Below are 23,964 nucleotides of genomic sequence, written 5' to 3' on the forward strand. Positions count from 1 at the left end.
TCACTATACAGGTCAAAACCCCTGAACAAAAAAAATAGCAACAAATTTAATACAGCTGAAAACATCCTTGACCAACCTGTGCATCATGGCTCTTATTGCTGCTCTGCACTGCCTGCCTCCATTGGCTGATGAGCTGCAGCAGCATTTTGACAGCATTGTCCAACAGTGTGGGGTGGACGTCAGTCACCTCTCGGACAATGAAGTAGACAAAGCCTGAGATTACATCCTCACGCCACTCTGGGAAGTCCACCATCAGGGCCTGAAGAGTAGTAAAGGCTAGGCCACGTAGCTCCTCATCCATATGGATGGTCAGTCTGGAGGAGAAAACAAAGGTGACAGGAAGAAAGACATTAAAAGACATGTGGAAGACCACCAGAGCTACAGTAGATTGAAGTAAGGTTAGAGAGGGTGAAATACTTGGCTAGAAGCTCTATTAGGTCTTGTCTGCTCATGCCATCTGGTATCAGTCTTGGGATGGCGGCCACACACGTGCGGAACAGATCAATCTTTGGCTTCCTCTCTCCCCTGTAGCACAAACAGCTTATGAGAACCTGCTACAGGTTGGAAACACACGGAAGCATGGACAGTAACAAAGGAGTAACTGTTTGGATCCGGGTTGTGGTTACATACGTGATCATGTCCTCAGGCTCCTTGTTGGACATTTGCACATTGGTCATGCTCATGGAGCGCCCCACCTCCTTGTCCAGGTGTCGAAGGATGTTGTCTAAGGCCTTTCTTACTTGTGGGTAGTACAGTGACATGCCTGGAAACACCCAGCAGAGTAATTACACTACACTGCCTAAAATGCACCTTGTTGACATTCTTCCAAAAGTGAAGTTTCAACAGTCAAACCTACCTATGACCTTGGCTTCTTCATCAGTGAGGGTGGTGTTAAGGAAGATCTTTTTGACCCGCAGGGTGTTGCCAGATGGCATGATAATCCCTGTAGTAGGCATAGGAGGCTCCCCATCTTTCTGCTGTAGGCTGTCAGCGATCACCAAGAAGGCTCGCAGACCAATATTCATCCTCTGGCAGGGCAGGAAGTGGGAGAGGTTGAACGGTATGAAGTGGAAGAGAGAGAATACACCAACACTACAACAATAAATGTAAACATTGTAAATATTTTACCTCTGGATTGATGGTAAAGGTTTTGTGAGACTTGCCCACACACAGGAGGTCATAGATAATCTCCTTCATAGCAAAGTCCAGTCTTTCCTGTAACAACCAAACAAACCAGCAATTACTAACACACAGCTACTACATACACTGCATACAGTTTTAGCTCAGCTGTAAAATCCAGGTATGTCAGCTCATACTCCAGGCCCACCTGAGCTATGAACTGGATGATCTTGACAAAGATGTTGAGGGGCGTGTCCCTGGGCACCACACTGCGGGAGCCTTTGGGGAAAAGTGCTGAAACAATGCTGAGTAGTCGACTAGGAGGAAAAAAAGGGGGAAACTTGATAAGCATATTTACTGCTGAACAACAAAGGCCCTGATTTAAAGGACTTCTACCTGATAGGCATGGATTGCCAAAGGGTTTGATTGTGCGTGCTTGTGTGAGAGTGAGTGAGTGTCGACTTGCAGGCACTGGGACTGACCTCTGTGTGACAGTATTACTCTCACACTTGATCCTGATAATGTAGACCCATAGCAGTCTGTAGAGAGACTCCAGCGCTACACGGGACATTTTGGGGTCTTTGTTCTGTGAAAGTAAAAACAAAATTATGTGTTACATTTCATTACCCAACTGTGAAATTATAGATATCAGGCTGTTGTTGTCTGAAGGAACTCAGATCAAACACATTCAAACTGTGCGACTATGCAGAAACTAATAATACCATCATTTCCTCAGTCTCTGAGCATGATTTCTAATGAATCACTAATTGATGTAGTCATCAGTAAAACTAGTAAAACTAATTTATGGGCTGTAGGATGTAAGCAGACTGTCATTCCCAACCAGAGGGACTCATCTTTAGGAAAATAAACAGATCATTTTAATCAAATGCAACCATTTAAATGCTCAATTTAATTGTACAATTATCATGTCCCGGAAAAGCACAGATCCAGTCAACATTTCAGGAATTATATGGGCCGACCATGTAACCTCCTATAAGCAATAATGATATTGTTGAGATCATTCACAGTGCTATACTGTGACCAACCATGCTCAGAGTGTGTGATGTGTCATGGTGCAGATAGATTTCCATATGACTACTTTACCTTGATGACATAATGGAGGTTTGCGGTCTGGCCATTTAGCACCTATGGCTTAAACCTCTCCACAACTGTGTCCAACCAGTTTACTGTGGCTGCATCTCCCCTTACCATTCCTTTATTTTAATATTTAAAAACGATTAACCAACACACTGAAAAACGTGCATATTTCGATGTAAAACAATGTTTAATCAACACTGAGTTTTTAACATGAATGGTAAAGAGACAGTTTGAGAACAGAGACCTTCTGATCCTGGCCCTGCTCCCAGGTTAGCACAGATAACCCCTTATTGGTAGGGCGCAGTGGAAATACTTGCGAGTATAGCACACCATGACTTCGCTTAAGCATATGTAATACTGCAAAAGGAGGTGGTAGCAGATATGTTAGAGATAGATCTCTAAAAACCACAGTCCAGTAGTCCCTTTTTCTGCTGCATCAATACTATACGTCTTATCTTTCTATCAGCAACTCAACACAGTCACACAGAACAGTAAATCACTGTGCACAAATAAATGCAGTCTTAAATGTCAAGTAGGGCTGATTGAAGTCAGCATTTTTATGTAACTTGTTTTTTTTTGTTTGTTTGTTTTTTTTAAATTACTAACATGTGATGTATGATTTCATAATCCCCAATTGCTTTTGTATAGAAGGCAGAAAATGATTAATGGAGTTTCTATTTAAAGAACCTGATGAGTTCCAAACATATTAGGCAATAGTAAATATTAAAAGTGTAAATGTTGAAGCTTCTGTGTTAAACCCTTCTCAGCTTTTGGTTCTTCTTATCTGACTCTACAATTCCGAAAACAGGTCAATGATTCAAAATAACTAAATTTATGTTAATTTATACAATTGTACATGCATGATTTATCATCACTTGCAAGGCTTATTTTTGTCAGCAACAAGCCTAACATCCGGTACTGGACACTAATACAATCACTGTGTTTTCAAGCACTTAACTTAACCTGGTTAGCTTGATCTGCAGTGACGTAATTTCTTAGGTCATGTAAATGTATATCTGGATTTACTAACTGTAGTAAGGGATTAAGAGACCCCACCACATACAGAGCAATATGTTTGCTGAAAAAAAACACAACAACAACAATCCCTCTCACTTCAGTGCCCTGCACATCAAGGGTGTCTGTCACACATTGTCAATTAACAATTTAATAAAAATAATAATCTTCCCTCCACATCACTTGCTATGCAATAGCTGCCACATTGGCTGATGACATGGGGCTGAGAGGCTGCTGTGAGCCAGCCTATGACCAACTCCAACAGAAAAACACGTTATCTCATTGCCAGAACACACTGCAAAAAACACCAAATTCCATGATGGCCAAATGAATGAAAATTTTCACGCATCTAAAACATCAGACCCTCAGGTAATAAATACTAGGGATGCACATTTCAGATTTTTTAAATCAATACTGCATTGATAGTAACCATTATTTCTTTTGGCCAATAACAACATTTTATATTTCAATGCGTTACTACCATGTGTGTATTTTTTCTACTATACTACTGTTTCACTCAGTGTAGATGACTGAACACAAACCCTTTTACATATGCGTTCTGTAAAACGGGGTTAATGTCATAATGTGTAATTATCAATTGAATCATCCACATATGATTCAGGCTTTCATGGAACAGGTTATGTGCAGACCCCCACACCCTGGACATAACCTGTTCCAACTTCTCTCCTCTGGTAGGCGCTACAGAACACTGTACATCAAAACCACCAGACACAGGAACAGTTTCTTCCCCCTGTCACACTTATGAACATTTAACTCTCTGTGGCACTGTGCAATAACCCTGTAACACTATAATACCCACTGTGCCTACAAATGATATATAATTATTTTAGTCGAAAATACAAAATGTGCTATACATTTCACTCACTACTGTATATAAAATAATGTCTTTTTTTTTAACCATTTAACATTTATCTCATCACTCCTGGCACTCTTGACTTCTTTGTACTATTTGTATCCTGTTTACAGTTCACAGAAACAGTTTCACCTGTATATAATCGTTCCTTATGTATATTTCTGAAGATTGTTATGTTGTTATTCTGTGTACGCTGAGAGTACCAGAGTCAAATTCCATGTATGTGTAAAGATACTTGGCCATTAAAGGTGTTTCTGATTCTGATATCAAATATGCCCAACATTATGGACATAATTTACTTTTAGTCTTCATAAAAATAGACATTTTAAATCAAATATTGCTCAATATCAATTTATTGTGCATCCCTAATAAATACCCTTTCTATGGTACAAATCTAAATATGTAACTAGACAGAGGACAAAAGTCATCACCACTGCTCGTAAACACAAACCAGCTCAACAAAGCCTACGACAACATCACAAGTTCCTCTTTTCTATTTTTATTGATTAACATTTAAATGTCATTGTCAATACAGAAAACATCTCATTAACACTTCCCATTAGCCAAGCAGGCAGAACTGTACCACGTTCCGTCCTGGTCAGGTGACAGTTAAAGGGGGCACCAGGCAGGTCACTGACACAAGATAACTCACCTGCAGCGTCTCAATCTGCTTTCGGATGCTGTTGTTAGACGGCATCTGGAGCGAGTCAATGTGAGAAAAAGATCAAATGACAGGAGACAAAGAATGTAGGGTTCGGGGAGGGACACATGCAAGTTATAAGCAAAAACAAAAAAAAAACATAACCTAAACAAATATGACAAGAGAAGTCCAAAATATCCTAACTCTTGTCAGTGTGACATTAAATCAAGAAACACTAATTTACTGAAATGAAACACAATGGATTGTTTAACATGCCACTTGTGGGATTTTTAGTGGCATGCTAGTAAATAACAGTCCATTTGTATCTACTATGGGATTACATATTTTAAAACAGAGTGAGCAAAATCTAAAAATTTAGAAGTGCAAAACAAAATAAGGTGTGCTGTGGTCTGTGTATCAGACAGTTGGACAGAGAAAATACACATAAAGAGATGAGCGGAACGAAGAAGGATGAGGAAAAGGATGTTGAAAGATGTGAAAGGAAAATGGAGAAAAAAAAAGCAAAAAAAAAAAAGAAAAATGCCTGTTTCACCTACAAAGCCGACAAGCAGCGACACCCAACTCAGCAATTCATTCAAATCCATGTCAAGCACTCAGATACAAACAGTTACATTTTAACCCTGTGGGGATCTTATTTTAAAGTAGGGTTGCACAATTATGACATGAATGTTAATCTCTGTTGTAAAATATTTGAATCACCAATTTTGATCAGATTTAATGAAACAATCTTTTTCTCCTGCATACATTTTCTCTCCTTTCAGTGCAATATTTCAAAAGTAGTAAAAGCTGTTTCTTCTTTCTGTAGTACAAACAGTACATGCATGACATACTGCATGCAAATGTATTTGGAAAAGTAAATTAATCATATAATTACATTATAATCATCAAGTTACAGTGGAAATATTAAGTAAAACTTTGAGCTATATCCACATTAGAGTGTTGTAATTTGGTTATAAAATGAATAAAAAGTGTAGTTTGCTTGGAGGTGGAGCCCTTTTTCATTTTTGACTTCATAAAAGCCAGTTTAAGTAATTTATTAGTCCTTACATTAAGAATTCTCAAGAACAGCCACAGGGTTAAAATTACTGTTTGGACAAGGAGCCCTAAATCACTAAAATCATCACTATACACTCGAGCCATCACACAAACCCGTAAAATCATCTCAATCACAGAATCAACATCACCCCCCTCAGGAGACTGATTACAAGTTTCAAATTAAGGAAATCTAAAAAGATTGCAATGATGAAAGAGAATGCTGGGATGAGATCACTGAGAAGACAAGACGGCCATTCAAAACCATCGGATACCACCATCACAAAGACGCAAACGGAAATTTATCCACCACAAGATCAAACAATCTCTAAAAAGGGTAATCAATGTAGAATGGAAAAGACAGTCATTGAGTCAGTCAGTCAGTCAGTGATTCGGTCCATCAGCCTCTGGGTTGAACTGGCTTCATGATAGTCAGGCTTCATGATGGTCAGGGATAGGAGAAAAGTAGGTTTGATCTGGTTGTAATTGGTTTACAAGGAGTCATTAACAGACCTGAGTTAAAACAGCACTTGAGATATAATATAATATACAAGGTGCATTATATTTGGATTAGCTAAGATGTAAAATATTTTTTGAAGTTGAGTTCAAAGATGCTACACATTAGGATTATTTCATTAGTATGTCTGTAAAATGAGTTGTGGTTAAACTTGTGATCATTAGTGACACCTAATAAGCTTTTAATGTTTGAAATTTGTCCATTTTGAGCATAAATCATACAGTATCTTGTTCAAACAAAGGCTCTATTGTTACCTTATCAAATCAAGTGCTATTCCTGTCCAGATCTGGTTGTTGATAATGGAGGGGAAAGTACATTATGATCTTTAGACAGAACCACAGAGCACACCCTTCACAACCGAGTAACTTCTTCAAATCATGGCATTAAAGTATATACTGACCATCACAACACCGATAATTTCTTTCCTAAAATAAATGTTGATGTCTTCACATTCAAAAGAGTGAAGTTATTAGCTTGAAAGAGGTTTATGTCACTTTGTACTGCCACCACGAACACCAACATTTCATTGTAGGTTTCATAAGAGTCATAAGACCTCTGAGGTTCAAACTGAATTAGGCATTGTCAGGCCAAGTATGATGCCCTTAATATACTTTAGTGTGCAGAATACAGTCATTGTGCTGCTCTTTAGAGCTACAGAGTGCAAACTTTCTGAAAGTGATTGGTTTATAAAGGCTCAGGCTGGCGTTACCTTCAGGTGCGAGAGGCAATTCTGGAGGAAGATGTGCCAGTTGTTGAGGAAGAACTGCTTCTGACTAACACACAGCAAGCATGTCACCAGGGGATACAGAGCCTAGAGGGAGATAAAGAGTGTCAGCATCAAAACAGCAAGGGGAGAAGGAGTTTGCCCACTGTAACAGAAATTTCTGATTGGAGGTTTTGTAATACATCATCTGAAAAAACTGTTTTACACACAAGCCTTGCACACTTCCTTTAATTCCTTGCAAAGCTTGTGTTACAAAACAGAACATAGACCTCAAGTAATGATGATTCTCACATTTCTGAGGAGCAAACAAAGTGCCAAAAGCAGTCTAACAAGCTGGGAATGGAGCAACAGGATTGCTTTTAGATCTGTTTGGATTCCGGTTTGATGAAGCATATGTCAAAGAAGTCAATATATTACTGAACTCCTTCAATCCTGCACAGCAGCAGGTAGTATGGTAGAGACACTTTGTCTCTCCTACAGCTAAAGATAATTCAAAACACAGATTTAACCTCTATTTGTCATTCTGACAGACACAAAAAAATGCAGAAGATCAAGCCTTTTCTGAAAACATTAATGACAGATGACACTTTCTGATTGTAAACACAACAGACTAACTGTGAGGTTGTATTTATTTAAATCCAAGATTTCTGTATAATAATGTCTTGATGTGCTGAGGCTAATAGAGACGTTGACAAAATAGAGAAGAGTGAAACACCAAAGGAGAAGGAAGTAGCAAAGATAAAGACAGTGGTAAGGGTGGGGATGAAGAGAGAAAAAAACTAGAACTCAGAATTATTACCAAAGAGTGCTTTTTTCTGGAACTAAGGTCAAATGTCGTCTGGTACAGCATCTCCACAAAGTTCTTCAGGCATGGCACATTGACTTCATTTTTCACCGCCTGAGAATTAACACATCATTAACATGGATCTGTCAAATTGACAATTACTTTCAGTGATTCATCTATATAGAGAGGAAAACAGTGGAAATGGTTTTAAATGTTACTCACAGCAGCGACAGGGATGAGGATCTCAACAAAAAGGCCTGCAAGTGCATGCTTTATGTCCTTATCCTTGACTTCCAGGAAATACTGGGCACACTCCTAGGAAAGGACAACAAAGGCACACATGTTAAGAAGACTATATAGCGGATACAGACATAAACATAAGGAAACTGGCAGAAGATGGTATGTACAGTTTGACGTGAACATACAGTATTGAGACAATAATACTGCCAACCCTGACCCAAGTTCATGTTAGAAACTCAAATCATGTTTTTTTCTGTTCCCATATCAACTTCATCTTTTCTGCCTCTGTCCTCTTTTTTGAGTTTGTTGTGAAGCACTATGAAGCAAGGGAATACTTCTTGAATGTATCACTACCTTCATTTAGACAAACTTTATATTGTATGAGTTTCTTTTCTTAAACCAAACTCATACAAATGTCTTAAATTCAATACAAAATGTAAACATCAAACACTGGTCAGGCTCTAACAGGACACCATATGGGTAGAAACCAAGATATGTACTGAAATGGAGTGGTGGACATAAACCATAGTGTGCTCCATTAACACTGAAGAGAAGCCAGCGAGTGATTTTTTTTTTTCTAAACCACTGTATATAGATTAATGAAAAGCTACTGCTCCATTCACAGCTCTTAGCAAAGCCTGACACACACATACACTAACTTCTTGGCAAACCTCACCTTTGATCGTTACTCATCTGGCTGGCTTTATGAGCCATTGCTACGGAGAGCTGCTGAGTTTGAACAAAGGGCCAGCAGTAAAAAAAAAAAAAAAAAAAAAACGTCTGGTGCAATCCAGCAAATACACATATGAACCACATTTACTGAGGCTACACCCTGACACACATATACATATATAAACTACTATAATTTACCTGCATGAACTGAAAAGAAGCCTCAAAATCCTCCACCGGGTACATTTTAACCCGGAAGAACTTCATGCCCATGATGAGGCTGATGATGCTCTGGACTACATAAGGACTCTGCTCTTTTTGCCTGAGCTCCTTCAGTTCTGTGATGAACTTCTTCCTCACTGCCTGAAACCTGAACACACATGAACAAAGACACACATGTACACTTAGACAAAAACCTGAGACGTCGTAAAGAGGCGACTGAAAACATTATAGCTAGTATTTAGCCAACAGGCAGGGCTGAGCTTGCTTACTTTGACTGTGTAAGGACTCCAATGACCTCAGCATACAAGTCTGCGATGATGTGCACATTGCCAGTGTTGGGGCCACAGTACCTGGGGATGGATAAAGCACATGCCATTAACTCAAACAAACAAGTCTCAGAACATGTAGAATGTGGAAGTTGTGCTTTCTCACTGATGATACATCAAAACAACGATGCACAAAGCAAACAGGAGCTTATTTGCAAGTGTGCTTCCTTGAGGCTGACTAAAGTTGCTCGACAAGAAGCACTTGTGCTTTGTGTAAGTGTCATTAATGATACAGACAGTTCATTAAGTGACACAATGACCACAGTCAGTCTATTCAAAGAGTCATAAATAAATGACCGAATCCCGACTGCAGAGCCAAATGTCCAATATAGTGAGAGTGCCACAGTGCTCTCACTCATCAGCACTTTTTATTCATGACTTATTTATCTGTGTCACTGGTTTATCTGTGTGTTTATGCTTACTTACCCCTCTTTGTGTTTAAAGTGCTTGAACGCCAGGTTTAGAACTTCATGTACTAAAACATCTGGCACGGGATGAAGAGGAATCTGTGACGTAAACATGGAATCATTAGTCTTATTAGATGCGTTGATAAGGCTTCATTCTTTCTCTTTGCTACCATTCATTACCCTCCCTACAGGAGCAAAGCCAAGGACGACTTAGCGCTGGTCTCCGGGGATTGGCTTTTAGTTAAGAATGCTGCTTAGATTTAGACAGTCTGCTTTAGAAACACTCTCAGTTGGGAGTTGGTAGGGTGCCATCGTGTTTATTTACCAGGACCTCACTAAAAACACTACAGTTCATTCCTGTATGACAACAAATAAGTAAATAAAACCAGTACAAACCTATTAAACTATATGCATACCAGCCAACACTCCTCATTTTTAACCCTTTCTCCCGCTGTACTCCTGACTGGTAATTTCTCCCGATTTCATAGTGATACAAACTGGGTGTTTCTCAGTTTCAACTGGGTGTTTCTCAGTTTTTGTGTGGGATATGTGTCGTGGTACCTAGCAACCTAACCCACAGGCAGAGGTGAGCATGCGCAAACGACCCTGCCTGTCATGTGTAACTCGTCACTGTGCTCGCTCAAGCCTCTGCTCTGCTCAGTTTGCCACTGAAAATGAGAGGAGGGGCTGGTTTTTCTCAGCCAGCAGCTAAGTTTACAAGAATTTGCCAAATTTGAAGATACGTGGCAAACTCAGATAAACAGGCTACATACAGACAGCTTTTGTGTTATTATTACATAACTTACTAAAACAATATCTGGTCGATCTACACTGTATTTCCTCCTCCATATGTAAACATTTAGTAGTCACAGGAGTGGACACATGACCCCTGCAACCCAACTGGTTAATACTTCTTGTGTGTGTCAGAGAGCTTACCTGTTTTAGAACTTCCACTGAAACTAAACAAAAAATGAAATCTATGGCTAAGTCCCTCCGTTCCAAAAGGTAATCTTTATCCCGGTGCTGTTCATCTCTACAAGGAATACAAAGTGGGAGAGAAAGTAATTATAAGGAAGGAATTTTGAGCAAAGTTTGTGTTAAAACACACAAAACCATTGTAATCAAACAAATGACTTGTTCATGAGAGAGAAGACAGGTGTGTACGAAGGAAAAGAGCATCTCACCCTTTGGACTTAGTACTAGAGCGAGGCCTGTACTCATAAGACTCATCTTCAGTGCCACTCTGCCGCCGGTACCAGTCGAACAGTGTGCGCAGTAGGGAGGGCAAACAGTGTTCCGCTATTGAGCTCATAGAGCTTATTAACTGGAAAACATTAACATACAGGCAGTAGATTAGTAACAAGTAAACCTAGTTTCAACCACATATTCAGCATTTTCTTAATATGCAAATGTAATAAAATGACAACATTTGTGTAGAGAATGCTGTCCCACAAGCACACATAAAAAGTGAATATTCAATAGCTGAGTAGCATATAGTACAGGGTGAACACAGACCAGGTGTTTTCTGAACTAGTGGGTGACATACTTTACCTACTGATTGGAATTGGGAGTGTGGTGTTGGGTGACATATTAAGCACATCATAGTGCTGCTACACTACCGAGCAGCTTCACGATACAAATGGCCTGTTTTAAGACTGCAAAAATAACAGGCTGTCCTCCAAACACCTCATCAGCACCTTGATTGCGTCACTGATGATGTCACATGAATTCATTGTTAGAGATGAACTATAACAGGTATATGTTTGCACTGTATAGTAACAACTGTAGTGAGAAAACAGTAAGTCTTATTACTAACAAGTAAACTGAGAAAACAAGAAATCAGCACTTCAGCAACTCAAGATTACACTGAATAGTTTTAGACAATACATAAAACATGAGATGAGGTGGTCAGTATGAATAAACTATTTAAGTGTACCTGCGTGTGTGCGTGTGTGTGTGTGTGTGTGTGTGTTTAAGGGCCAGTGCAGCGTGATGAGGGAGGTGGATGATGGATGCTAGGCCGGAGAGTTATGCAACTGCTCCCTCTGCCCTTATGGCGCGAGGCAGATACACTCCAGCACCCAATGCTGATTTACTGCTGAGGATGACACAGCGATTCTAGACTCTCACTTTTGCGCTCTCTATACCCATTTTCTCTCCCTCACTCACAATGGGGACAGCTGGATCTATAGCACCATATCCTCATTGGCTTTGTGTTGTGCTGAACAAAGCACTCTGCAGCAGGCAGGCCTATTGTATAGAGTTCTGCACCAGCTACAGATGAGGGACAGACGAGCCATTGAGTGGGGGATTGATTGGGTGGAGCTGGGGATTCAAATACTGCGTACACATAGAGAGGTGGGAGAAAGCTGCTGTTGGTCCAGGGAAATGAGCATGGCACGTTCATACACCCCGGCCTGATACGGTTTTTAACCTTCTGGTCGTAACTATGGCTGGACTGACCTGGTCAAATTGTGCATCTTCCCCTCTCTGGAGGGATCGGGACAGGGGTTTCTCCTGTTAGAGGGGTAAGACAGAGAAAGAGAATTAGTTATTAAGAATAAGTGTGTACTAACCCAGCAGAGATACGGTTGGTTACTTGCACAATAGCAGATTGCTGTCAGTAAAGCAGTCGGCTAGATGATGAGTAAGCAAATGATAGAGACAAACAATGGAGGGTGAGGTAAGACTTCTACCAGCCTGGTTATTAGCCCGCCTGAAGCCCCCCATGTAAAGGAAAGGAACTGGGCTCAGTGATAAAACATGAATGGAGGCAGAGTCCCTCAGACAAAAGAGTATGTATGAGGGCATTCAATCCAGTCTGTTCATTAACTATTTTATCATTTATATAGATCATAAACAGTAAATAAGATTACAGTTCATAAAGATTATACGCCTCTACTGCCTGTTTCCTCACACAGCTTTCAGTTTTTTCTGAAGTGGCTTAAGGCATGGCAGTTAGTTGCAAAATAGAGGAGGTTATCTCAGCAGTGTGTTCCACATCACGTGTTGTGTATTGACTTTCATTTCCTTTGTTTCTTGACACTAGCCTTCACCCCCCCGTGGACTCACCAGCGGTTCAGCCATCACCATCTCGATCTTCTTCTCAGCCAGCACAGCAAACTCAGCAAATAGACTCTTGATGACAAACTCCCCGGGCTTGAGCTCGGGGTCGATGGTGATGCTTGACATGGCGGCAATGTTGTGTTTATCCCACGAGAGGGGAGTCACCGAGGAGGGGGCACGGCGCCTACTCACGCTGCTGCTGACTGGTGCAGAAGCTGCAGAGAGGGCAGAGGGTAGAGGTTAGGAAATAATACAGTAGGAGTTGAGGCAGCAGGGTCAGACAAAGAACAACACTCCTGTAAAGTATGCAATGTCATGTACTAGTCCTAATCCAAACAGGAACAGAGACATTTCCTAAAGAGGCAAATCGACTGAATTGTTGAAAGAGCGAGAACTATTAAAGTGCAGACTAGAGCACACCGTTTTCTTTCTATGATAAACTCATATCGCCCATAATAGGCTCAAATCCCCTCAAAATAGTGCTGGGCGATATGGACAAAATAGAGTATCAAGACATTTTTGACCTAATACCTAGGTATCAATATTGTGACAATATTGTAGGGATGACTACTGGTGGTTTCACGAAATATTTACAGAATGAGATTTTTGACAAATAATCATCAGTAATGTGGGTATAATGACTAAGTGGGTAAAGGCAAATAATAGAATAGCTAGAACGGTCTGGTAAGTTCAGGAAATTACATCACTTTACTGTAATGCAGCATTTAAAACCAGGAAAAGACAACACTTATGCCATATCATGATATTACGATATCCAAAATCTAAAACAATATCTGGTCTCATATCACGATATCGATATAGGCCTATTATCCATATATTGTCCAGCCCTACCTTAAAAACAAACCTAAGGATCATAATAACTCCTATTGGAGCTATGTTATTAATTATCAAAACAATGCTTTAATATCTAATGGTTAGGGCTGGGCGATATAAATGATATATACACTCATCTCAATATAAAATAAAACGATAAGAAAATTGGAAACTTCTATATAACTGTCTGTCAGTAGGAAACGTTACCTGACAATGCACCACAGCTTATTAAATCACAGGAACAAAGCTATTTGTAACCAATCATATGGCAGTACTTTAAACAGCCCAAACACCCAGAAAGGATGGTTGGCTTAGCTGAACAAACCACTGAAAGAGATGAGTGCTTCTTCAGAGGAAACATCAAGTATCGATGAAGGAAGTGACAACTCAGTGGCCACAACAGCCGGAAACAAAGGCGATATTGTGGGTAAACGAGGCAAAAAGACGTCAGTGGTGTGGTGGTATTTTGGCTATTTAAAGTCTGACTGGCAACAGAATGGAGCATATATTGTAAAGTCTGCCGAAAATGCGTGCCAACTAAAAGAGGAAATACCACATCTTATTTCATTACCTGAAACACTGTCACCCAACAGTAGACACTGAGTGCAAGCATTTACAGTCACAACCAGCCGCAAACCCGTCCCCTGGAACCAGCAAGGAGCTGCTCAGAGAAAAGCTCCAGCAACAAACTGTCCTAATGGTGTTTTCTAGCTTTACACTACACGACAACAAAGCAAAAAGACACACAGACATAACACATGCTGTTGCTTTTTTTTCTTGCAAAAGGCATGAATTAAGAAGCTAATGAAAGTGATGGACCTGAAAATTGAAAGAAACACAAAGAGTGTGTTCTGACATTGCACTTTTGGAAACCAAAGTTTGTGTAAGTGTACTTTTTAGTGTCCTGCAATGCTCGAATACTGTTGCACAACAAAGAGTTAACACTGAGAAGATTTAAGTTTTTTTTGTATAATTTCTTTCTTAGAATTGATTTTCTGTTTGCAGCCGATACAATACCTGGTCATTTTTCACATTCTGAATCCATTTAAGACAATTTTAAGTTGAAGGGATCTTCGAAGTTCAAAAATATTAACTTGATTCATATCGTGATATATATATCGATATTGGCTGATATAAAAAAAATTATTGTGATAAAACATTTTGCTGTCCTACTCGTGGTCTGTGTTTATCACTAAATCTAGAATAAGTCAATATTTGCACACCAGCTATTTCAACAATGTTGCTGTTCTTGCAAAACTGATAAGGCTTATTTGCTTTCTTGCTGAGCGTTAGATAAGAAAACTGACACCACTTTTATGTCTGTATGGTAAATATGAAGGTACGGCCAGCAGCTGGTTAGCTTAGCTTAGCATAAAGACCAGAAACCAGGCAAGCTGTTTTCCCCCCATTCCTGGGTTTGGACAGAGCCAAGCTTGCAGTTTCAAGTCTTTGTGCTAAGCTAAGCTAACCGGATGGTGGCCACGGCTTTATATTTACCCTACAGACATGAGGGTGGTAAACTACACCTTTAAATAAGATTCTCAACAGTTATCATCAAGACTATAAAATCATTGCTGAAACACTGGACACACTAAAATATGATATGATATATGATTTAGTGAATTGCACAGTAACATTCCATACCATGCTAAACTTTATCTGTTTAAAACAGTAGATTTATTGATTTCAAACATCTATCAAATCGCTATGACAGCGCTGTTAGCAGCCAGCAGGAGAGACACTCCACTGTGTTTTTGAATTTTTTAACTGAACTAATACCAGGAAGCAAGCTTTTTATTTCTCTAACGTTTTCACATCACAAACGATGAACAAAGGCATTAAAAACACAAATCTTGCAGGTAAAACATGCGACTCATGCAACTGTTATATCAGTTTAGTTTGGAGTGGCTGCTCTGCAGGTGCGCTTGATTTGACTGTAAGTGCAGTAACCGGGCAGAGATAAGCCTCCTGAATTTGCACCCAAAATGCCGTCAAAACTTTTATTTACAAGTACTATATCTAACTGTTGTCAGATATTGCTCAAATTCCCATCATATTTCTCAGCTGTGAATAACACACAAAGTAACAACATACCCTCTGCTAGATGTATGTTACAGATCGGTTTTTTCCTACTGCATTTATATTTCATATGAGCACATTTGCAAGATTAAGTACCAAGAAAAACATCAAGAGTCATCAGCAGTCATCTACATATTTATGGAGTGCACATCTATATAATTTGTGACAAATTAAGAGATATTAAAGTGACCACAGAAAGATCAGTGGGTTTGGGTGCATACAACATAAACATGTTGTCCTTGGTTCAACTCTTATGCAAAAGAAAAAAAACTGTCAACTAAGGTGTAAAATAACAGTTTAGTGTCATGGTGTTTAAAGAATAACTTTGTTGTTTATCCGGATTTCTCTTCTTTTCTTTTACTTCAGAAAATGCTTTGTGCCAATGTAAATTAGTCACTGTGGTTAGAGAGGATTACATGAATCCTCGCAGGTAAAATGTCAGCTGCAGGCAGTGTTGTAACAAATTGTGCTGTGTTACTACAACACAGTAGTAGTAGGCATTTCATTTCTTTTTCATACTACCATCATATGGAGCCAGCTGAATCACACCAAAAACAGAAGGAATGGTTAGTTAATCAATTTGTACAACACCTTTAAAAAAAAGATTTTAATCTTAAGTTTAAAATGATGTAAAAAGGGAGGACTGAAGATCAGTAGTGAGAAAACAAACATACTAAAACTGAATGTCCACAGAGACCCATTCGCAGACTGGCTTCCTGAAACACATTCATCTCGGGTCACTAGGAGAACCCAGAGCTCTCTGCACATTTGCATGTTGCACAGATCATTTGGTCATCCTATTCAAATAGCATAAGCAAATATTAAGCTTGGGTGTTAAGGGAGACGGCCTACAGGTGTAAGTCCATATGGGTGTAATGTTAGGCTGAATTTTGTTAGGCTGCCTTTATATCTTTGGCCATGTAGCCTAATTACTAAATCAAATGTGCAAAAATGTGCAAGATCAAACAGACTTGGATATCAACTGCCGAATCATTAATGACAATGAATCACTGTTACCTGCAGAAGCATGTGTTTACTTTTCATAGCCAAATAAAAATAATTAACATCTCATACAAGCATATGTTGTGAAGCAAATGTGTGAAACTTTTAATGCAAGTGAAAAAAAGAGTGTCTACATTGTTGAGAAAAGGAGTGAAGCTTATTATGCCTCATTCACTCACATTCCCTTGTAACTGTTAAATCATCTGAGGCTTACCAGACACATGTAAGCACACACACAACACAATTACCTAAAAAAGTACTGAAGTACCAGCTCTGTATCATTTGCTATTTATAAATAAAATGTATCATGAACACTGTATTACCCTTATGAAATACTTGTCTGGTTTCATGCTCAGACAGCCAAGTTCATATTGTATCTATTCAAAGGCTTCATAACATTCAATGGTGCCCTTGAGACTTATGCTACAGCTGGGACAGAACTTCCAGTATACTCCACAATGGTTCCAGTCCAGCCAAGTAGACAATCAGTAGTAAACTGACCCTTTACCTCATTCCCTCCCAGGAAAAGCCTTGTTCTGTTTCTTCCTGGTTGTCACAGAAACACTCATGCATACTGAAGAGTCTGAATACCATTGAGGAGCTGAGCTGCAGTACAACAAAGGTTTTTCAGGAGAGGAAAAACGTTCACACCCGGCATATAAAGATTTTTGTCTGACAAAAATATGTGAAATATTTTCAGGAGGTGACATACTACATCTATGCACTGATCAAGAAGAATCACTAGATAGGATACTGACTGTCTGGTATACAGACTACTTGGATACTCCAAACCAAACATCAGAGATGAGATTTCAGTTATCAAGCAATGTTTTGTAGTTTGTTGCATTTCACAGACTACTGGCAGGAATTCAATGAGAAGTGTAGAATTTTGGACAGTCACAATTATTTTTGCTGAATACCAAGTTAAAGATCTTTTATCATGATTATATGTCCATCTTTCCAAGTAAATATGTTAACTGTACTTGAAGTCTTTTAAATGAACAGAAAGCAGCTTCTCTTTTAAATTGTAGACTACTTGATGAATCTGTAAATAAAACCTGGTTGAAATTTGCATATTTTTAAATAAAAAAAATACTTTTTAAATGAATTCAATGTGTCCTTGAAGGTGAATATGAATTAAAAAGGGAAGTCTATTAAAAACAATTATGCCATCATAACAACTATACACAGAGCTTGCAGTTACACTTAAAGGTTGTCTGTGTACTGAAATGCTTCTGCCTGCAGCTGTAACTGAGTTTGGGAAGCAGAGACCAGTTAATCATGGGACGCTTGAAACAAATGCTTTGTTTACTTGTGTGTCAGAATACATCATACTTAAACTGATGCACCAAAACAAGGACTCTATACTGTATTCCTAAAGTGCCAATATTATATCTGCTCAAGTTAAATAACAGGGACTATTTGTGAAGACCTAGATGGGCTCTATAAAATGTCTGATCACCATTTTACTTTAACTCAATAAAATGTAAAAATTAACATAAAATAAAATTATGCTGTCATCCACACACCACTACCCCTTTAAAAACAAACTCAATTTTAAAATAAACATAGAAAAAATTTAGTAAAGAAATTCTAAAACATACTGTAATTTAGTGCTTATCATTAAATTCATCATAAATTAATATTCATACTTTTTTTTTTATAGAGCAAACTGAAGTGGGGTGGTGGCAGAGGCAGCGTGATAAGTGTTGGCTGTGTTGTGGTCATGTTGTCCAGCAGCACAGAGAGCCTTTCAAGCATTTCCCTCTTTGTTTACTGTGCTTTACCAACACCCCCAATGATGTCACATAGCCAGCTCCTGATATCCAATCAGTGCCGGGTCCTCTACCCCCTCCATCCTTCTTTTCTCTCCCGCCCCGGGCCAGCTGGATTGTTGACTGGTTAACACAAATGAATACCCCAACACTGTAATTTTCCAGTTAACAACAAAATGAGAAAAAAATGCAAGGCATCCTTTTCTGGGCCAGGACTCTACATTGACCCTCCCCTCCCTCTTTCTTTCTCCCTAGGACATGCCAGTCATTTGTGGCATGCCAAACTACACTTCCCTTCCAAAGCTGACCCCATTGCACAAATCTTAGCAAACTATAAAAAAAAATACCGCAAGGTTGCTTACAAACATCTCACTTTTTTAAGCCAGGGACTGTACTGACTGAAACTCTAGTGACTCACTCATCAACCCTTAGGCCATGTTCCTTTTCAAGTCAAATCTAAATACTAAAGTTCAAGCATGCTTTGCAAATAACATGTAAAAAAACAAGTATTTCCCGTACTATCCTCTTGACTGGAAAGATTATGTCCCTAATTTGAAGTTTCCTGATAAATACAATTTTATTTTGCAATAGACTGTTGGATGTCATCAGTGCTGTATTCCCAATATTCAAAATGGAAAAAGCTGGGTTTTAAGTGCTGAAATAAGCCTTTGGTTTACTATTTTCTGATTTACCAGTTGCTCAGAGTTTTTCTTCCTTCTTATATACCTTCAAGTCATCTGCCAAAATACAGTTTAATGGTCTACCTTAGCCACATGAAATCCTCTGCACATGAAAAACACTGGTATCTGAGAGATTCAGAACAACTTGGCCTAAAAGGTGGACAGCACTGCAACTATACTTCTGATAAAAAGAACTGATAAGCTACTGCTTAACTGCTGTGTAAGAAAATGCTTATCATGTTTTGTTGCGAGAGGCCTACAAGCTCCTCTCTGCCAGACTTCCATGGTTGCACTTAAGAAACAGAGCACCCCGCAGGATTATACAACTATTAGAGCAGTGACTCCACCTTGTCACAGTTTCAATAAAGCCCTCCCAAACGCCTGCTCACTTCCCCTGTCAGGACAACCAGAAACAACAGCACAAATACACATACAGTTGGAATGCAGGGCCATGAGTGCGTCCATTTTTTTTTAGTGAGAGACAAAAGAGTCACTGCCAATGTTTATGTGGTGTGGCAGTGCCAATTGTGCTATTGTGTCTCAACATGCTCAGACTCTGACGAGTTACTACTGGTTTACTCTTCATCATTACTACTTCCAACTAAAAAGAACCTAAAAGATACCCAACAAAATCAATCTGTTACCCAAAGCCGATGAGGACCTGAAACCTCAGCACAACATAGGGGTAGATTGAGAAACCAACATGTATGCTCTGTCATGACTCAAAAATGGATTTAACAGTAAAAGTGCCAAACTGTGACCTCACTCTAAGTATTAATTGCTAAATATATTACTGGGTGTTCTGACTTATGTCTAAGATCTGCTCTATACCTTAGGATAAAGAAAACAACAGTTACACATTCAACAACATTTTCTGTATTCATTATAACATGGGGGGGGGAGTATCACAAAGAGAGAGTACGTGGATGGAAGTTGTAGCAGGACAGCATAGAAAGGGTCTCTGAAATTAGGTCCTCTTTGTTTGAGAGGCCCAATGACGAACTGGCAAGCAGCATAGGATATGTGAGAGAGGGGAGAGAAGGGAGAGAGGGGAGAGAGGGGAGAGAGGGGAGAGGGGGGTAGTAATTACAAAGAGGGGCTATTGGAAGAAAGCAATTTACTTAACAGGTGAAGGTTTTACTGCTAAGCAAACAGGAAACATTTAATACTATGTGCTCCTGCTGACTTAAAACATTGTTTTGAAAAATAAAAGTAATCCAAGATCTAGATTTGGGTGTTGGGAAGGTTAATTAACAGTAATGATGTACATAGGCCCTTTTCGGTAGGTATCAGATGTTTTAGGGATACAGAGTACAACATGTTTATGTTTTACATTATTTTTGCAGTTATTCTTGCCCAGAGGGAGATAATAAAGACTGTCCTGGAATGCATACTGGTCCTCCATGTTTTTTTTTCGGGGGGAGCAATAGTTGACGAGTTCTAGACAATGGTTGCTATGTTTCATTACTAGATATTATAAATAAATATCTGTTACAGTATTGTTCACAATTTTGTAAATCCATATCCTGTTTAGGGTCATGGGGGTTGAGTCTATTCCAGTGCACACTAGATGAGGAGCAGGGTACACTCTAGGCAGGTTAGCAGTCTATCACAGAGCAAAATATAGACACATACATTCACACTCATATTTCACACCTATGGGCAATTAATGTTTCCTATTTGCCAAACCTGCATATTTTTGGATCGTGTGAGGAAAAGTAGAGACAGGGAGAGAGCAAACGTCAACACAGAAAAGCATAAAACCAGACACATTTTTGAGGTTTCTGTGGTGACAGTCCTAACTACTGAGCTAAAAAAAATAAGTGTTTTCTTTTTAAAGTTGTAACCAAAAATTATACTGTTCACATATTATGTGCCACAGTTAATATGCTAATTATTTTTCAAGTGCCAATAGCCCCCAATCTCCTCTTCATCGAGTCTTGCAGTGAATTTGCTTTATTTTTCATTGACGAAGTTCAACTGCTGGTAAATTCATGGTAAATATAAATGCTTCATCATCTCTATAATCGACTAGAAATAACCTTATTAATATAGAAAACCCTTGAAATGTACAATATCTAAGATCATCAATCTGTTGTGCTTATTTTAACTGCTTGATGACAAATTTTCTACAGATAACTCTGCTATCTGAGGTTATGTCTGTCACACCACTCCCCATTTCCTAGCAAGTGTACTGTACTCATCCTTCCCCATTCTATTTAAGTGTGGCATACAGAAAATGTCCCATATATTTTCCCTAAAATCCTAAAAATCCCCACAATGGAACAAAGAATGTAGTGTTCACAGAATGTACACTACTTACATCACTACTATATCCCGCAATGCTTCACATTTGATGTTTGTGTTGATTACAATTATGTGACACTGTACCTGACAGGGATGGCACAAAATGATGATCTGTGTCCTGAAATTTCAATTTACTACTCATTATTGAGTGAACTATGGCATGTTCATCATGGGGAATGCTGCATTCAACACTGTTGAACAGTCCACTGCTAGACATTAGAAAACTGGTGGAGTTTTTGGCACAATACTAAGTCTTTCTTAAGAGATTGGGACTACATCATGTCTACTGGCAATAGTGAATCACGGCAAACAAAAATAAATTAGAGTTGCCAGAGATCAATCCACACCACTACGTGCTCCCATTAGCTCAAATTATGACAAACAACAACATTTGTTATTATGGTGATGACGCTGATATTTCTATCTTTCCATTACCAGAACATGGTCTAAATGGTCATCTCACTCCTTGAATATACGGCCTTTGCTGCGTGATGTAGCACCTCTGCTCATTTTCCATGCTTAGTAATTTCTCCTAGTGTTGGTTGAGGCGTTTTATTTCAGGCAAGGTGATCTGCCTTTTCTGTAGTATGCTGTGGGAAACCCTGGATATTACAAGATAGCTACATCCATAAACCATGAATCACAATCTGTATGGGATGCCAAATCTACCATCTATTGGTATATATATCGTCACATTCCCAACCATACCTACCTACCATTACATCAGGGACCAATTTTTGATTTATCAATTAATTATAAATTACTTGGCAATGTGAATGATAAAAATCTTTGTATACAAAAAAACACTGAAGCTGATCACATCAGTCCACTTCTCTAAGTACTGACAAAGAACAGATACATGTGTATAAACAAATAAAAGGTTTAGGACTAAATTAAATCGGTGATCTCACCTGCTCGGATCAGCACTGGTCTGCTGATTGTTTCCAAATCAAAATCCAAACATGGTGAAGTCACTTTTAGTTACCATGCCGCGCATATCTAGACCAAACTTCAAAACTTCCATATCTAGAACAAACTTGTAGGATATGTTCCCAACCACTATCAGCCTGTGTGTGTGTGTGTGTGTGTGTGTGTGTGTGTGTGTAAGAGAAAGATAGAGAGTCAAACAGAGGAAAGCTAATGTGAAGCTCTCATTAGCATCTATAATACAAAAGATATGATCAGTCAGTCTGGTCTGTACTCTGAACTGACAACCTTTCCCTTGCTTGGCCCTCTAGGACAAGATGATGTCGACTGTGACGATACTGTTTATAGCATATGTTTTATGGCAATATTGGATTTTTTTATGGTTATGATTTCTTAATCAATGTAATGAAGTATCTTGACTTGTTTAATTTGCCATAAAAGTAACTATATCATGAAATACAGTATATTGATATTGTGACATAAAATTAAATATACTGTGATAGAGAACTTAATCCATGTTGTCAACACCTACTTGATCCTGTGATCACAATAAAAAGGAACCGGCCCCCAAATATAAATTCCCCTTTAATTTTAACACAAACACCACAACTCAGGTGAGGAGTGACAAACGGGTGATCCCTCATAAAAGGCACACCAAACATTCCTCTTTCGGACAAGAATGGCTCACTGTGTGGCTGAGGTTCTGCAATCACAGCAAATCTATGTATTGTAGGCTATGTGCTGTTCTCTGTGCAGTCAAACAGCTTTGTGGAAAGTGAGATTTATCAAACTGGACACACACTTCACACCATGAAGTACCATGAAAGCCACCATCTAAATGTAAACACAATCGTAGCCCCACAGCATTTGAAACCTATAGCAAGTTATTCTTAAAAACTGTACTGAAAATGAGTCATGAACAGCATGTATGGTCAAGTTGCATGAGACACAGGGTTACGTACATGTTTCAGGAAATATAAAGCAATACTTTAAAGTTTCTAACATTAATGCAGGTAAAACTGGAGTGATGAATCAGCAACAGCAGCTGGACAATTCAAACGGCCGTTTGCCATACACCTATATCCATCAATACATTTCAGTGAGAATGAAGAGCTAGTGCCTTTTGGATTTCTGATGTAATGGGCTGTATGGGCAGCTAATAATAGGAGGGAAGCAGAAGACAGATCAATAGTAGGGAAACATTAGCTGCCCCAGAGGGAAGGGAGAAGAGGGTTATAAAAGTAGGAGGAAAAAAAAGGAGGGATGAAGATTGCATTGAGTGCTGCTGAGGGAAACAAGAGACAAGAGAGATTTGGGTGGTAAAATTTTAAAAAAAAGTTGACCAAGATGTAAACAGTAATGAAAGCAGGCAGTACCATAAGAACAACAGAGAGACTACATACTTCAAGTCCACCTGTAAGTAATCTGTTATGTATCAGTAGTATCAATAGAAACATTATCTATGGGACAACCAGGGGCCAGCAGAACGATGATAAACAGGGGGGAGGAGGACTGACTCTGCTGAAGGAAGAGGTTAACTGCTGCCACCTGCATACACATCAAACAAGCCTGACTAAACCTGGACTAAACATAATCCGTCATCCTGA

The 23,964-nt window shown here is 39.0% G+C and overlaps 2 protein-coding genes across 11 annotated transcripts in view; one reads left to right on the forward strand and one right to left on the reverse strand.

Moving 5' to 3' along the window:
- LOC121900313 (proteoglycan 4-like) overlaps nt 1-23,964 on the forward strand; it is a 676,357-nt gene that overhangs the window by 101,007 nt on the left and 551,386 nt on the right. The window lies entirely within an intron of this gene.
- Nucleotides 1-23,964, reverse strand: part of fryl (furry homolog, like) — a 70,549-nt gene that overhangs the window by 27,421 nt on the left and 19,164 nt on the right. For 6 of the 10 annotated variants that reach the window (XM_042416504.1, XM_042416505.1, XM_042416498.1 and 3 more), the window contains 18 exons: nt 12,760-12,968; nt 12,151-12,204; nt 10,872-11,011; nt 10,624-10,720; nt 9,707-9,786; nt 9,224-9,304; nt 8,934-9,102; nt 8,046-8,138; nt 7,839-7,937; nt 7,025-7,126; nt 4,758-4,802; nt 1,602-1,705; nt 1,328-1,436; nt 1,129-1,215; nt 857-1,028; nt 631-763; nt 418-525; nt 77-314 (listed from right to left, as the gene is read on the reverse strand). In XM_042416504.1, the coding sequence (XP_042272438.1) occupies nt 77-314; nt 418-525; nt 631-763; nt 857-1,028; nt 1,129-1,215; nt 1,328-1,436; nt 1,602-1,705; nt 4,758-4,802; nt 7,025-7,126; nt 7,839-7,937; nt 8,046-8,138; nt 8,934-9,102; nt 9,224-9,304; nt 9,707-9,786; nt 10,624-10,720; nt 10,872-11,011; nt 12,151-12,204; nt 12,760-12,879 (2,031 nt within the window). In that variant the 5' untranslated portion in view covers nt 12,880-12,968. The remainder of the gene's footprint in view (nt 1-76; nt 315-417; nt 526-630; nt 764-856; nt 1,029-1,128; nt 1,216-1,327; nt 1,437-1,601; nt 1,706-4,757; nt 4,803-7,024; nt 7,127-7,838; nt 7,938-8,045; nt 8,139-8,933; nt 9,103-9,223; nt 9,305-9,706; nt 9,787-10,623; nt 10,721-10,871; nt 11,012-12,150; nt 12,205-12,759; nt 12,969-23,964) is intronic. The other 4 variants (XM_042416501.1, XM_042416500.1, XM_042416507.1 and 1 more) reach the window with 1 other exon arrangement.

Source organism: Thunnus maccoyii, chromosome 7, assembly GCF_910596095.1.
Source record: "Thunnus maccoyii chromosome 7, fThuMac1.1, whole genome shotgun sequence".
Classification (NCBI taxonomy): Eukaryota; Metazoa; Chordata; class Actinopteri; order Scombriformes; family Scombridae; genus Thunnus; species Thunnus maccoyii.